The 17,292-nt window shown below is 34.0% G+C and overlaps 1 protein-coding gene across 2 annotated transcripts in view; it reads right to left on the reverse strand.

The window, feature by feature from the left end:
• Positions 1–358: 358 nt before the first annotated feature.
• The window catches only part of LOC117116734 (max dimerization protein 1-like), a 21,171-nt gene continuing 4,237 nt past the window's right edge, over positions 359–17,292 (reverse strand). For both annotated transcript variants that reach the window (XM_033260838.1, XM_033260830.1), the window contains exons 3-6: positions 16,746–16,778; positions 12,737–12,851; positions 9,875–10,046; positions 359–1,756 (exon numbers count right to left, since the gene is read on the reverse strand). In XM_033260838.1, coding sequence (XP_033116729.1) covers positions 1,641–1,756; positions 9,875–10,046; positions 12,737–12,851; positions 16,746–16,778 — 436 coding nt within the window. In that variant the 3' untranslated portion in view covers positions 359–1,640. The remainder of the gene's footprint in view (positions 1,757–9,874; positions 10,047–12,736; positions 12,852–16,745; positions 16,779–17,292) is intronic.

Genomic DNA, 17,292 nt, shown 5'->3' on the forward strand with positions numbered 1-17,292 from the left:
CGCTTGAGAAATAGCATTGTGGATAAAACAACGCGATTTAACCAATATACAGCGTTTAATACTGAGCTCGTACAAGAACCATTTTATTTATGTCGACAAATTGTATTACCATGCTTTATTTTAAGTTCCCATTATCTTAAAGTTGAGACAGGTAGATGGTCTCGAATAGAAAGGGATAAAAGAATATGCAAGGTGTAAAGAAGGTGTGCAAGATGAGCATTATATTTTATTTGTTTTTAAATTTACAGAGGAAGTTACAGCTCAAATTAGAAATACTTACCATAATGTTAATGAGGTCTTGTTTGGAACTGTTCTTCCACAACAATTAATGTCCCATATTGTTATAAAGGCAATGGAAATTTCCCAAATGTAAAAAAAAATAAAAAATGTATTTATTTATGTTATCGAGTTCTTATGTTGGACTTTGTGGTCAATAAAGAATAAAAATAATAATAGTATTACTAGGCCAACGTAGACCTTAGAAAATATTAACGCACAGAGAGAATGCAGTTGTACTGTACTTGTGTAAACTCTGGATCCGCCCCTAATGTGTAGCAGGTAGGGGATGCAAATAATAGTAACCAAATGACCTTACTGGACATGTAACGCTTGACGACCCCCACACCTGAAAACTGATAAATATTTTTTTCTTCTCCACTATGCAACTGATGATCATATCATATGCCCGATATGTTATTACATCATTTCCTAAATTTGAGCAATTTTTTTCTATCATTTACCAAATTGATTATATATATATATATATATATATATATATATATATATATATATGCACAAATACTCAAACAACATAAAAACATAAAATATATGAGGCTTGCCATCTCAAAACCAGCATTCGTGACCAAAAAAATGAAAATTGACCTTTTCATAATCTTCACACTGTAAGCTTTAAAATGATGGGTCTTTGACTGGAATTCACTTACTACAGCATTTCCAAAGTTAAGAGTAAAAGTATTATGCTTCTGTGGGCCTGTTCAAGCTAAAAAAATATCTATGCAATTTATTAGTTAATTCATTGGTACATAAACCGTTTGGACAATTATCCGCCACAATTTTGATCATCAAATTGCTGGGTAAAATATCTTGTATGAGATGACCATGGAGCCGGGGTAATAATAAATAAACCTTAATTGTTTTTTCAAATGTTTTGTCCACAGTCCTCGAACTTTCGACCACCCGCTGAACCAACCAGTGAATTAACCAGTGAATTATACGGAATATGGTTGGCGTTTTTCACTCAAATATATGTATTGTACAAAAGTATACAATACAGCCACATTCTTATGCCAATTACTCAGTTTAACAATTAGCGACAGTTTTGCTGGTTTTGGAATGGCAAATCTCATAATATGAGTAGGATTGTATATTTTTTTAAGTATACTTCTTGGTGCTTTTTCATATTTTAACATATGATTTAGACAAACTGCATCATCTAGAATTTATTCAAGGGAATTAAAGGCACTAAGTAACAAAAAAGGAAGCTATGCAAATTGATTGTTCAATAATACTGATGGATGACCATTGTTATTTCACAGTCCTTTTTTGTATAATGGTTGCTCACCAACTGATTTGATATTTGTATTAAAAAATATTTCTTGCTAAATATATAGTAGCGGGCATCATGACAAATGCTGTACCAGTCTCAACTCTGTTGATGTATTAACAGATAATCCTCCATCTGATCCGCTCATTTGGTCATCACTGTCACTGTTGTATCCAATCACATCAATGTCATCTAAATGAAAATATAAATGTACTGTAATTTAAAAAAAATTAATTTACAGAATTTTAGACAAAGACTTACTATTACTGTACCTGTGCAGTATACAAATACTGTATTAATTACTTATGAGGGGAACGGTGAAATCTATTTCCCTGAGGTGATGCAGAGACCTGTAGCCTACTTAATATCTTTCCTCGGGCTCTCCACATCACCAATGGGCTCTAAATTCCACCATTCCCTGAATCTAGAGCAGTCAATATTTGTTTCATATACCTCATATGATTATATAAGGCCTAAAAAAGTAATGAAAACAGTATCCACAGAGTAGGCCTAGGATAGGCATCCATTCACAGTACTCACTTATCCATACAATGTTTGTGCCACATTCAATTTCCTATGGGGACCAACCAGTATTTTTAACTTAAATTTCAAACCATTAATTCAAGGTCTTTTATTAAATAATAAAAATACATATAAATTTACAAACCAACAGCCAAAGGCTGTACTGTATATGTAACATTGTATAAAAAGTAATAAAATATGAATAAACACGAATAAAAAACACAAAGACAGAAAATGTGATAAAAATAACAGTAATAACTAGACTATGTCTGTTTGGAAAACAGAACATAGGGTTTTTTCTCATTGCCTCAATGAGAAGTGGTGTTGAAATTACAATACAAAATTAAAATTCATTAAAAAAAGTATAACTCAACACCTGTGATACTCAAACTAGGATTGCAATGTTAATAGCAAGGGTGAAGAGTTTTTACTATTATGCTCCATACAATGCTGAGGTCAGTTTATTTATTTTTACTTTGTCTACTTTGCGTAATGTTACGAGTCAAGGTTAGAAGTAAAATGGGATCTAGAAGAAAAAAAATCAGAACAAAAACAATAGAAGAAGAAACTGAGAATTTTAGACACAGGTCAATAAGGGCAATAAAACAAAATATAAAGTAAAAAAATAAAATTAACACATTTGTGGGACACGAACTATAGCTGCAATGTTAATAGGTTAATTCCATGTCAAATCAACCAAAAAAAAAGCATGTTTAACTGACCATAACTCGGTAAGTATAGCATAACTCGGTAAGTATAGCACCTAAGCTGATTTTAGATTGTGTCATTTTAAAGCTATTGAATATCGGTAGCTCTGTAACTTCTATTAAATAAAAAGTTCAAAGTTCTCTTCCAATTCTAATACAGTAATAATCTTTGAGACACACTATGATGTAAAGAAGCTCCCCAATAAATTAGGTAATGGGTGCTCTAAACTTCCTAAGCAGTGAGCAATTATATATGGCATGTCCATTTGAAATTTTCACTTTTTGTACATACTGTACTAACAGAGATAATACCATATTATTAGTAAAAGCAAACCAAACTCCTTTTTTTCAATTTAGGTTCTGAAGTCAAGTTACAATGTACAATAAAATAAAAAAGCTTTCCAACGAAGTTGGTGAAAGGCACCCTAAAGTTCCTGAGCAGTTTGATGTATGACATTTTGAAAAAAACAGCAACATTAAATAAAAGACATTGTAATTAAATCAGTATAAAGTAAAACTCTTACAATCATCTTACAAGATTTTTAAGAAACAACATTAATTTTCAATGCAATGATCAGTTTATACCATAAAACACTATCAGATGCATCATTGATAAAAATTATGGGATAAATCATTTATAATAAATTTCAAATCAATGTTTAAAATGTTGTTTTTGTTAAAAAGATATTGTAATTAAATCAGTATAAAGTAAAACTCTTACAATCATCTTACAAGATTTTTAAGAAACAACGTTAATTTTCAATGCAATGATCAGTTTATACCATAAAACACTATCAGATGCATCATTGATAAAAATTATGGGATAAATTATGGGATAAATCATTTATAATAAATTTCAAATCAATGTTTAAAATGTTGTTTTGTTAATGCAGCATGTTTCTTTTTCAGATTGAATCATGGGGTAATAATTTTTTAAGACCACTTATGAATGAGTAGAGTTTAAAACAGTTGGAATTTCCTTTTTCAAATTTCTTTTATAATTTAGAAAATAAATAAGGGGGCGGGGGCAGGCAGGCAGGCTGGGGCACCCTTGAATACATCACGATTTGAAATCAATACGGTAATCAATAATTACTCCTCTAAAAACCAAATTATTATTGAGGGGCCCGCTGGCCGTTTTATTCTCCAAAAATGTTAAGTTGGAAATTATTATAAATTTTTATTTTTTAGGACTATTTATTAATGGGCCCCTAATATCCCTGGGCTGCACTGCCGGTAGCTACGCCACTGGGTTTACTGTTGTTTTTACTATACAGAAGTACAGCTTTAAGATACAAAAAGTGCAATGTCGAATGGACATGCCATACATAACTGCTCCCTGGTCAGGAACTGCTGAAGCACCCATCACTAATATTTAAATAGGGAAGCTTAGAATCTAAGCTTAGAATAATGCAGCATTTATTTAGAAAATTATAGAGCTACTCAATAGCTTCAAAATAAAAATAAAAACCAACTCAATAGGTGCTATACTTACCGAAATATGGTCGGTTATACATGCAAGATATTGCTAATTAGCTCAAAATTTGTTAGCATGTATCTCACTAATTAAGAGGCTTACAGAAAAAAAATGTTCATTTCTGATTTTTTCTTATGAGTCTCAACCACATACGAAAATTTGAAAAAAAAAATCCGCGGGATTGATGTTTTTTTTTTGGGGTTGACATGTAATTATCCAATAGCGAGGGTGATGTGGAAATTCATTAATATAGCACACTACATGATCCGATCCTGCATAGGTCAGTGCATTTTTAGTTCATCTATCTTAAGTAACATCATGCATTTTACCCATTATTTTTTAATAATTGAAAAGAAGAATTCTTTATAAATTCTTTATAATTCTTAAAAAGAAAAACCACTTTGTTTTGGTTTTTCGGCAGGCTTAAATATTAATAGAAGGCGCTGTTGACCAGGGGTTTAGCAAGAAAAACGAAATAGGCTGTCCAATATGGAAGCCAGTTGGCATGGCCCTGAGCTGATGGGTGGGCCAAGCCCACGCCCCCTTCCCAAACTTAAGAAAAAACAGAAAATTATGATCTTCAGAGGGCATTTAAAGGTGTTTAAATGTTGGAATTTTGTCTTCAAATGAATAGTGCTGAATTAGCGATCACAAAGATATTTTAGTTATAGACACATAGACTATTTGATGGAGTTGAGAAACTAAATCTAGGCACTAACTGCGTCGTACAACAATTTCAACTCCGCTCCCCATGAGCGATTGACAAGGCAACGCCATATATTTATTTTCTCTTAAAAACAGGCTTGGAAAGACCCGGAGAAAATTGCATTAAAGCCACTAACATAGAGGCCAAATCCAAGATGGCCACCAAAATGGCTGTCACATAAATCGCATGGGTCAATGATTCATATTGGGAACATAAACACTGTCTACTAGATGAATTTCATGAAGTTCATTTGACTTTGTTCAAGTTAAAAAATTATACTCATTATTGATTTTTGTGGAAAATCCAAGATGACTGCCAAACTGGCCACCAAATGACACTGTAGTACAATTCATGGCTACAATGCTCCCAAGACATACATTTGAATGCATGTTTTTAAAAACATTTTCCCCAAAACATTTTCCATGCATGTATAGAATAGAAAGTACTGTTTGTGGTCATTTCTTATGAGCCCTAATCATTACCTAAAATTTATAGAAAATCTGAGAATTTAGGGAAACAACAATAGCGACGTCCCATTAATTACTTTAAAACTAGTTTAGGTCTATCAGAGAAAATATTGATATTCATTTATGGGTATTCAAGTAAAGGGCTATAAAGACCACACATTTGAAAACCAGGGTTTGCTTCAGTGGTAGTAGATCTGTACTAATAATGAACTAATGGAAATTAATTACGTACAGCTTGACAATGACATCACAGGCAAGTTCTCTATATGGACCGGAAGTAGTTGCTGCATAGAGTAGAATATTAAGGGGTATTCATAAATTGAAAAATTTGTAGAACTAGTTGAGGTGTCAGTTTCCACTACCCAGGCCTAGCTTTCTTCTGCAATCGAACGCCTAGGCTGATGAGGGCAGCCAGGCACGAACCTACAATGCAGCAGGGTGGTCAACAGTGCTAGACTAGCGAAATTTACTTTTGATAAAAACCAAAGTATTGTTATCTCTAGCATTCTCCCATTAAAAAAAAATATTGATTTAATTCTTATCTAAACATCTGTATAATAGACCTTTCTATCATTTTCATTCTAGGTTTAGATCGTGGATTTGATTGTTTACATGTACTTTGCTACCATGATGTCAATAAGTTGTTGACTTCAACCAACTTTTTTATTTCATCATGATAACATGTGTGCTCATTCTGACGACTCGCATTGTTAGTTCTGGTTACAATCACACTAATGTAGCTTGATTATTATAGAAGAAATGGAAAAATAAACTACTAAATAAATACAACAAAACCTGATTTTATTAAGAAATATGAATCATTATAATTATATACTGTATACTCGCGTATAAAAATAGAATATTACGATCAAAAAACAGGGGGTTGTATTACACGCACAACATACATATTTTAGATTTTTGAAAATCATGTTCATCTTATGTGCGGATCATCCATAACAGGCGAATTTACTACTGTAATGAAGCTCCTATAGTGTTAGTATGAATAAACGCAATCTTAAATACGGGGAATTAATATTTTGATGAACATTTAAAAATCTCATAAAATAGTATCATTTGAGAGATTAGTGCTGCATTTGACTCAGTTTGTAGCCAGCTAGATGCAGTATCAAGATCACAAAAAAAGCAGCAAAAATTAGGCCTAAGCCAGAGGTGGGCATACAAATTGGTCAGTGGGCCAAAGTTAATTTTGGATTTAACTCCCTAACCTATCTAGCGACGGTGTTACAATGATTATCAATAAAAAAACATGGATTTATTTTGGAGACCGAAGTATTGGTAAATGTTATAGTAGGAATCTTCCAACATTTGTTATTGTACAGTATTGTGTTCTTCTGGTGCACTCACCAGGCCTAGGCTATAAATAGGTTAAGACTTGGCCTAGGCCTACTGTAGTTTACAACGTTTAACGATGCGAAATGTAGCCTATTATTATTATTATTATATATTATTACTCTATACAGCCTAGCTGAGGCACCATAGGCCCATTCTGCAGCAGCAGGTTCTGATTTGCAGCATTATTAATTTCAATTTCATATTAAATATTCACAATAATTATATCTTTTTACTTCAATAGATCGACCTATGACTACGAAAAATACAGTGCCAGTGCATGTCAACAACCGCACACAGAGACCTGGATCGACGACGATGGCCTTGTATGCAAGCTTGCTTGTTCGATTTTGATCCATCGTATTAATATAACCAAACAGTGTCATTTACATTTCAACCGGGTAGACAATATTATTATTAGTATGAATATCTATACAATACAATATTAATATTTAATTAACTACTATTTAATCATTTCACTTTATTGAAAAATACACATAAAATGGGTCACAATTCTTGCCCAAACACCAAACAAATTGTATATGAGAGTCTATCATTTAAAAGGATTAAAATACTATAATACGACATTAAATATAGAAAAATATAAATGCAAAAAATATTATAATAAATGTATATCTCTAAAAGTAAAAACTTTTGACATACAAAACGTCATCTAAACTGATACTGTCAAAATTTCAATGACCCGACTGGAGAAACTCAGACTTTTTGGTGATCCGCTCTCGAGTAGTAATGGTCAGCTTTTCAACGAGCTCAGTCATGCATGACGTCATCTACGCGCAATTTTGCGTTTTTACATTATCAGTCATATCAGCCTAACCAACTAACAGTGAAAATATGCTAAAATCAGGCCTATTTTTAATCAGTTATAGCTCCTTAGGATGAAAGGTGACCCCCAATTTTTATTACATATTCTGAAAGCACACAAGTTGTAAATTTGAATTTATAGATCATAATGGCTGATCGGACATTGTGACGTCATCATATTGGCATCTGAATTCAAAGAAAGTGAATTATAGCTATGACGTCATTTGAGCGTATCTCGCTTATCCTTGATCGATCGTCTTCCAACTTTGAATATGTTATAGCTGAGACAATTCTCTTTTATATATTCTTTTTAACATTTTGATGACATCATCATGGTCATGGTTTTTTCTGACCCACCACAACTTTCTTTCCTCAAAACGTTGATGAACCCATATCATCTTAACCATTCGACATTACTGAATCATATTAAGTGAGCCTAATCTTCAGGTCAATGTTGAATGTCAGGTACCTTAATTTTCCGTTCGCGCGAATTAACGTGCACGTACGCGTGCGTCAACAATTATGTATACTTAAAATTATGCCTACTTTTAAACAGTTATAGCTCCTTAGGATGAAACTTAACCCCTAATTTTTATTACATATTCTGAAAGCACATGAATTGTAGATATGATTTTATAGATCATTATGGCTGATCGGACATTGTGAAGTCATCATATTGCTATCTAATTTTTAAAAAACTGAAATTTTATTTATGACGTCATTATTTTTCAACTTATTTGAACGTATCTTGCTTATTCTTGATCGATTGTCTTCCACATGTGAGTATGTTATAGCTGAGACAATTCTCTTTCAGAAGTGTCCCTTTATTTTTCATTTTGATGACGTCATCATGGTAAAAAAGAATGCTTTTTTGGAGCCTTCTCATATTTTTTTCTTAAAAGATTAAACAATTTTAAAATAGAGGGCGGCAGACTGTATTTCGATGCTATCAGACCGATACTCTAAAAGGAAAATTCGTGTGGCATTACCAATCAACAGGGTGTTTTAAATTAAACTTGACAAGGTTTAAATTCATGTGCCATTACCGTCCTCGGGCACGTCTTATAAGGTATTCGTACTTGTGCGTTAACATTTTAAAATTGTAATTATCACTTTTCAGATAATTTAAAGGACGTTTCAGGTATTTTCAGTATTCCAAAACTTTCCATAATTTACGCGCCGTACGCTGATTCTGTGTACACTGCAATACACAGACCTAGCCTAGGCCTAAATGCCTCCACACGGCTGTTATTCCTGAATATTATAATGTTTAATCCCTTTAAATAATTAAGTAAATTTGTACTTGGCTATGGGCATTTTTTAACTGAAGATTTGATTGTATTGTAAACACAACGGAAAATGACATTGCCTAGAGCGGGGCGCAATAATGTAGGATTGATCGGAAGACAAGGTCTAGCAGGCCTATATCCTTTGCGGCACTAAGCTTAAAATTAGGCCTAGATGTATAATTAGTAGATATATTCGAGGAGATATATGGGTGAGTCACTTTGGTTTTTTCTTGTTTCTGTTTTTTCTTTTATTATTGAGTGGAGTATCCAGACTGCTCACATGGTACGCGACAACCTCATATTATTCATCGTCAAAAACAGAATAGGCCTGGGCTATCCAACACGGATTCCTACAACTCGGCTGCAATCCAACTACCGACCATAACAAATCTTGAATTAATCACCTTATATCTATTATGTAAGTTCGTAATAAACAAACGATTATTTTGTATAAGAAACTGTCAATACAAAAATTTGCGTTCTGAATTCTGAATAAACAGTTTCTGAGCTTTCAACGATGTGAACAGTTTGAACGACAACGCCCAGTCAACGAAAACTTCAATGCGTTGTTAACGAAAACGCAATGGGTTGAATGCGTTGGATTTTTGCAATAATACTGTTCAGTACTGTATCCATTAAATGGTTCTGATTAGATTATGTAAGCAATACGATTTATAATTTTATAATTCTTGTGGTTATAGGTTTAGTTTTTTGTTGGTTTTATTTAATAAAAAGCAAATATCACTTAAAGATATTTAATGTTTATATGATTATAAATTATTATGATTCATGCTGCCTACAATTTGAGTAACAAATGGTACGGAAAATTTCAGATATTGTGGATGAACATGTGGAACATGAGAACTGTTTTAGTACATATGTAATATACCCTTCAAGATGGTAGACTTGCTATGCAATGATTAGAATAACGAAGATACACAATACTACAGATATGCGGATAAAATACCTTTTTCAGAGTCACTAGAAGAGGATCCACAACTGCCAGTACTATCCTGCCTCGGTTTTCTTATAAGTGATTCACTGTCATTAAATTTACCAATTCTCTTCATCAAATGGTTCTGTTTCTGCTTTAGCTGCTCTTTTGCTGAGATAAGATATTTGTCCTCTTCTTCTAAATCCTGTTAAAAACAAAGATTGCAGAATGTACAGCCATAATTTAACTAGAAAAAGTTTCAGAATTATTATGTAGTGTAAATATACAATTTTAAGAATACATAGTACTTATTATTTTGATTTATCATTTGACAGAGGGCCAATTCCTTAAATTACACAGTACAGTACCTTGTAATGTCTTCGGGGATGCTAATAAAAGCACAGTAATTATGAAAAAGTACCTAATTTCAGAGTTAACATACCTAAAATTTGGGGGATAAAATCATGAATACACTTACAGTAGTGCTATTAAAATCATAATACTGTACTGCATTATTAGAAAGCATGTGTCCAAGGTGAACTATTCGTTAACCGTTTGAACAATGGTGTCATCAATGCAGGGTGCAAAAATAACGCTCGCCAATGCGAGTGAAATAAAAATTGGCGAGTGATATTCCATTCCCACTCAGCCATGAAAAATCCTACCAAAAAAAAAAAAAAAAAAGTCCCGCTCGAATTGTAACTGATATTAGCATGCATACAACACGTCATATTACACTATGTTACTATACTACAGTATACTACTTACTCCTAAAAAATTCCCATCATGTACACCGCAGCGAAAATCGTCTAGGTTAGGTCCAGGCTGGCCCCAGGCTGGCCCAAATAATTAGCCTAGGTTTGCTGGCCTAGTATTTGTAATTATACTCACTACAGTGCTGTACTGGAATTCAAGCAATGGATTTTCATATTACGTTCATTTATAAACAATGTTGAAAACACAATATTCCAATTTGAACCTACTTCTCTCAATACAATAAAAAATTCTTAACTAAAATGATTGTTGAAACCCACACTCTCGAAAATTTAACATCGTATAAATGGCTGTCTAGGCAAGAAATGGGGATTTCCCTAGGTAGGTACATTGTTTTGTTGTATGTTTTAAAAAATTTAAAATTTCTACGATAAATTATTTGAGCCCACCATGCAAAATTATGAAAAATGCAATGTGTTTGTAGGCCTAATAATAATGTTTCATTGTACTTCTATATAGGGATTGAGAAGAAGACGAAAAAGAATGCTAGCTTTGTTTGGTGTGCATTACGGTAGAATATACCTAAGCCAGCCAGGCACCCTCAACATTGAGCAAAGCTTTCCAGGCTTTCTTATATTTTCTAAACATGAAAAATTTACTCATTTTTTATTTATGAAGTGTTTGATTCTAGGACTAGGCCCCAGGCCTACTAAATTCTAGTTGCCTTAGAAACCAACTACCCAACAAAATATTTCGCATGGCCATGATAGGTTATTAATTTTCGTGTTCAGAGCTTTTTCGGATAAATTATCCCCGGGAAACACGCCCAAACCAGAAGAATACATTCATTTCCATGTTTGTTGTTAATCGGCCGATAAAGATGGAATTTCTTTATTTTAATTGTACTCAAACAAGGGGTTTTTAGCCAGAAAAACGAAATAGGCCGTCCAAAATGGAAGCCAGTGGGCTTGGCACTCAGTGGATAGGTGGGCCACGCCCCTTCCCAAATATGTATAAAAAAAATAGGAAATTATGATCTTTAGAGGGCATTTAAAGGTGTTTAAATGTTGGAATTTTGTCTTCAAAGGAATGTCACAAAGATATTTCAGTTATAGACATAGATTGCACATGGCTACGGTTCTCGCATAAAGTTTCTAGGCTATGCAGATGCATTCATCTCTCTCCTTAGTCTAGTGTAAATTCTACTCTAGATCCTCCAAATCGAGAGATAGGCCTAGACCTACTAATAATATTTGTTACGTTAACAACAAACCTTCTTTACGGTATTAATTGTAACCTGAGAGTTACAAACACCAACAATATTATGTCGTTGACATAATCTCAAGTATTGTACAGTATTTGCAGAGAGCCACTCAAAACCGTCCATTTTCCAGCAGGGTATAAATGTTTTTAACACGACGCATTTTGTAAGTGAACTTTTCACCAGGTAGCAATGGTTAAGCCTTACATTTTTGGGAATCCCCTCCGAATATTGGTACAAAAACAACGTACATTAAATCAATAAATGTTTTTATCAAATGTAAATATGATTTAGCTTTAGTTTAAAGTAACATTCGATAGATTTGAAGAATATAAAGAATTTGCTAAAGATAGACCAGGCCCAATTAGGCTAGGCCAAGCTGATTAGGCCAAGCTGTCCTAAATAATTGTAGGCCGTCCAAAAGACGGTCGGACGGCTCGCTGGCTAAGCCTATGACTTAAACACTTGTGTAAGTGCAATCAAAATACAAGACAATACTGTAGGCTATCTAGAGGGTGCACTGAGTAAAGCAATTTACTGCTGACAATGACAGCAACGATGGCAACAACATATAAGAACACTGGTTAAAAAAGTCTCCTCGAAGCTTTGATTATTTGGGGAGGCTAATTATCCTCCAATGCCACCACCACAGTAAAACATGTGTTCCCAAATTATAATGACCATTACTAATTAAATTAGTCATCTACCCCATCTTTCCTGAGACAATTGCATCAGTACTAATCAGTGTGCTCCTCAACATTGTTTTATATTAAAGTTTATTTGTGCATATTTCACTTTTGTCTCCTGGGGTGGGGGGAGATTATCCACAGCCCCTATTTACACCACACTGCGAAGTCCCTTTTGAGCAAACTCCTGATTAATCAACTCCAACTTGCATTAAATATGGACTATGTACTTACGTGAATAAATGCCTTGGCATTAGTTAGAAGACCTAAAGTAGTGTGTCTTGATGATTCTGATTGCAGTGGAACAATTTCTTTCAGTTTTTCAAGACATGTTCGCAAATGTGCTCGCCTAAATTTAGAAAAAATAAGAAGAAAGAAGCAGTGTTTAAATATGAAATTATATGTGTCAGCTCCTGTTTTGATGTCCAAGAACTGAATGTCACACTACATAGATGATATTTTGACTTGCAGGACTATATCCAGGAGAAAAAAATTGGACCAACTAGGGTATCGTGTTTGCCAATCCCCAGTGGGATCAAGGGGACTGTTAGATTGATGAGGCCATTTTAGGACAATCAAAATCAAGTAAAATTGAAACACCTGACATTTCAATATACTATTGAAGATCACTGTAATGGCATACTGTACACTAGAATTAGATGTGTACAGATTTGCTTTCTTGTCAGTAGGAATAAATTACATACATGTTTAGCCAAACATTTACACTTGCAAGTTTTATTACATTAAAACTCAAAAAATTACAATTAAGACCCTATTTTAAACAGTCTCTGCACATATGTGACATTTACTTTGAACCCTCAATATAGTGTATTGGTGAAAAAGCTCTTGGAGATGTACACATTCTGTTTACAGTAGGCTAGAATTGAACTGCAGGAACAATCCTAATCTTATGTAATTAGTCATGTTTGTTGAATGTGAAAACAATTATTAATGGGCAAGTAGAATCATCATCTACAGTACGTGTGAATTTGGTAAATCTTCAGAAATTTTACTTCTCAGAATTGGGATAACTCTCTTACTTTAAGCCAAGCACAATTAAAAAAAAAAAACTTTCATAGCAGATGAACTGTTTTGATTTTGCAGCATACATTGTCTAAAGACATAACAGCATGTTGCAATAGGATATGAATGCTGTTATTTTTCAGTTCCTTAATTTTTCATTGATCACAAAATAAATACAGTAATAATGATCTTTAATGATGAATTACAGTAAATGGCTTTGTAATACTTTTAAAACAAACTGCAGCAATGTTTTACAATGTGATTGAATAATATACTAAATTATATTAGTGGTAGGCTATACAACCTGGTAAAAAAAATGGGTGATAACAGCCCTCAAAATTAACGCCGGCATTCGGCAATGCTGACGTAAAAATCGCTGACGTGAAGATTACAGGCCTAGCCCAAGTTAACGCAGGCCTACACTGGTACTACCAGTACCAGTGGTGGAAGACTCGGCAGGGATCGCCGTGAACACAATATTAAACCTTATTCTTAATAAAAGCTATTATTTAATGTCTTTTATGTTGTATTATGAGTAAAATGTGAATAAAATCAAACTGGATTGTGTGTTTCACGCTTTTATATTGTTTTTACATGCACTTTCGGTCTGACATTTTTCAAACACACCTCATTCTTCGTGTAAACATATAACTCTGCTCGCTAATTGGTTAATTTGTTTCGTGGGGTCATGGATGGGCAAACATGTGCTTGGCTGTGATGACGTCAGATCGCCCAAAGTTTCATAGTGTGCGACGGCTGGCAGCTCAGTGTAAATCAATTTTTAATTAAACAAATTTTTATTAAAACAAATAAGAAACCCTCATGATTTTGTTTTACAGTCAAATCTAAATAAATCTTAAAAATGTAAATTTCATTCTCTACAAATTTCCTCCGTAATTAGCAACATCCTTTTGAGGAATGAGTGAAGCTATGCATTTGTAATTTACACTGATAAATCTACTACGACATCCAACAAATCCGAATTAAACATCTACTGAAAAAGAGTCAGCCATCATAGAAACTTGCTTAGAGTTCCGTCTTCATTTCAGGTTGATTGCAATCAATATTTAAAGGATTAAGCCAGAAGGCGATAATGCACTTTATAAACAATGGAAGGCGTAACTTTCATTTTATCTAACATTAACATTTAGGTTTTGTTATTATTATTATTAGGCCTACTGGTGTGTCGTTTTAATCAATAGATAATCTCTATGGCTGAGCTAGCTGTACGACAATTCATTCACAGGGTGTTGTGTGCTAGGCCTGTTAATTAACAGACAGCGATGATTATTGAGTTATTTTCGTTGGAAAAAGTTGATTTTTATTAAATTTGTTCCGGGCCGAATAAAATGTCCAGAATTCGGAATAGGGAGGTCCAGTTTTCAGAAAGTATTTTATTAAAGGAAGAATAGGAATGGTTTTGGGACTTGAAAGAAGAAAGTTTGGTTTAGCGTGGAATTCTGCTTTCTGGGCATTCGGAATTCGGATATTCCACTGTATGTTTTTTTTTGTAGTTTCATTTTATTCATCATCATAACATTAACACTGTTCAACATTTTATCAATAATTAGTTGTGAATTTGAACATCAGGTACGTAGGCTAGGCTTTCCAGCTTGATTGGGTGACTTGAAAAGACATCCATCACTGCTATAACAGGTCAGCATCGGTCGATTTGAGGGCTGTAGCTGAAACTAAAAACTGCCGACGTTATAACCGGCGTCAATTTTATAGCGCCAGTGATTTAAAAATTTTTTTAGCCGACATACTTTTTTCCTAATTTCGAGGGCTGGAGTTCAAATACCAAATGTACCGGTCTTAAATGAAGTGGTTTATTGTGGATTTTTTGCCTTATTGTGCTAAAAAAGCTTACTGCAGATGGTGCTTGTTTCTCATAATTTATTCTATCTGTGTGGCATAACCACTGGCATAATTGTTGCTCGCCCTATGTCAAAATAAAGAGAAGATGATTCTTTACCCTGGAAACATATGTCAGATGTGGCATTGTTGCAAGTGCGACATATTTCTTAAATTTATCACTTCTAGGGCAATCATATAAAGTACACTATCTAGCTTGTGCATACGTCCTTATTGAGATTATTGATATGAAACACAATCAAACAGTTGATTTTGCTGTGCTAAACTCCATCAGCTCAAAACAATTTTTGAATACCATTCCGAGGCAAACCATGTACCTTCATCGTAGTACGTTGTTTTGCCTCGTAATCCTGCAGTTACGTTACCAGGGAAAATCACTAGATCTTAAGGCCAACTCAGACAGCGTCGTACGACGCAGCCCAACGTGACAACAAATCCCGTCGGGCTGTGTGATTTAAACGCAGACGCGATGGTGTGCGTCGGGGGCAGTCGCGTCGTAGAATATTAAACATGTTTAATATTTCTCACGACGGCTTAAGACTGTCCCCGACGATAAATCGGGTCGGGCTGCGTCGGCTGACGCTGTCTGAGTTGGCCTTTAAGTTTTGTGTTATAGATAGGTGGTGCAATCTCTGAAATGACTCATTAATGAGAACTGAAATTTTCACAGGTAATTCAGAAGTGTTTAATATACTCCCAAATGATATTATCTCAACATTGACAAAAATGTCAGTTACATTGTTTTGCCGCGGGATGGCCATCTGGCACAGAAAGGTTGCATAACACTGCATTAAAATGTTTTGTAAATTAAAATACATCAAGTGTGGAAATGGTCATTGCTACAATTATTAAGGATAGAAAAAAAAAAAAAAGTGGTCCTAATTTTTATCCTATAGGGATTTGTACTTTTACCGCAACACAAAAATAAAATCTAATATTTTATAATTAATTTTTAAAACACTAATCATTTCCTTGGCCTCAAAAACATATAGGCACCAGTATCACCATAATATGTCAAAATGATCAGGATAATTGACCACTTCATTTAAGACCAGTACATTTGGTATTTGAAATATCACCGATTCATAGCCCACCACTAATTATATTGATAAAATTTGTCAAGTAACCTACACAAGTATTGCTCAACTAACAATATGAGATTAGGATTACCACCAAAATACAACTAACTATTCATTTACAGACAATTGATCAAAAACCACATTTATTTCTGCAATCACCCAAGCAAATGCAACAGAATGACTCATTGCATGTATTATTCATGACTCAAGGTCAGCAAACATGTAACAGCCAAAGTTGTAGCACACTTCAATTGTTATTTCCTTACCTGTTCTTCTCCAATTCATTATGAGTTGAACGGCTGTTTAAAAAAAAAACACAAAATTTAATACATTATGCAGTAGTATGCAATAGAAATTGGTAGGTGTATAACTAGGTGTAACTACGGGCCCGTTCGAGCGAAAAAATATCCGTGCGATTTACCAGTTAATTCACCGGTACACACTTTCTAAAACCGCTCGGACACTAGTCTAATTACCTTTCCATCTGGATTATCCGCGACAATTTTGACCACCAAATTGCTGGGTAGAATACCGTGTATGGAATGACCATGGAGCCGGAGGCGATGATAAATCAACCTTAATTGTTTTTCCAAAAGTTTTGCCCACAACCTAGCGCCAAATTCAATAGGTTTAACCGGTCCATGGTTTAACGGCCCAGGCGTAGTTGCAGCTCTCCTTCGCCTCCACACAAATGCACGACGAAGTCTAAATTTAGTAGCATATAGCTAAGCTACGCGATTGATTTGTAGATTTACCATTATTCGGAGAAATAAACTTGAATAAACTAGCCTACGTACAGATTTTAAAGCAGCC

This window comes from Anneissia japonica, unplaced genomic scaffold, assembly GCF_011630105.1.
Source record: "Anneissia japonica isolate Jap-2015-1 unplaced genomic scaffold, ASM1163010v1 scaffold288042_len218596_cov177, whole genome shotgun sequence".
NCBI lineage: Eukaryota > Metazoa > Echinodermata > Crinoidea > Comatulida > Comatulidae > Anneissia > Anneissia japonica.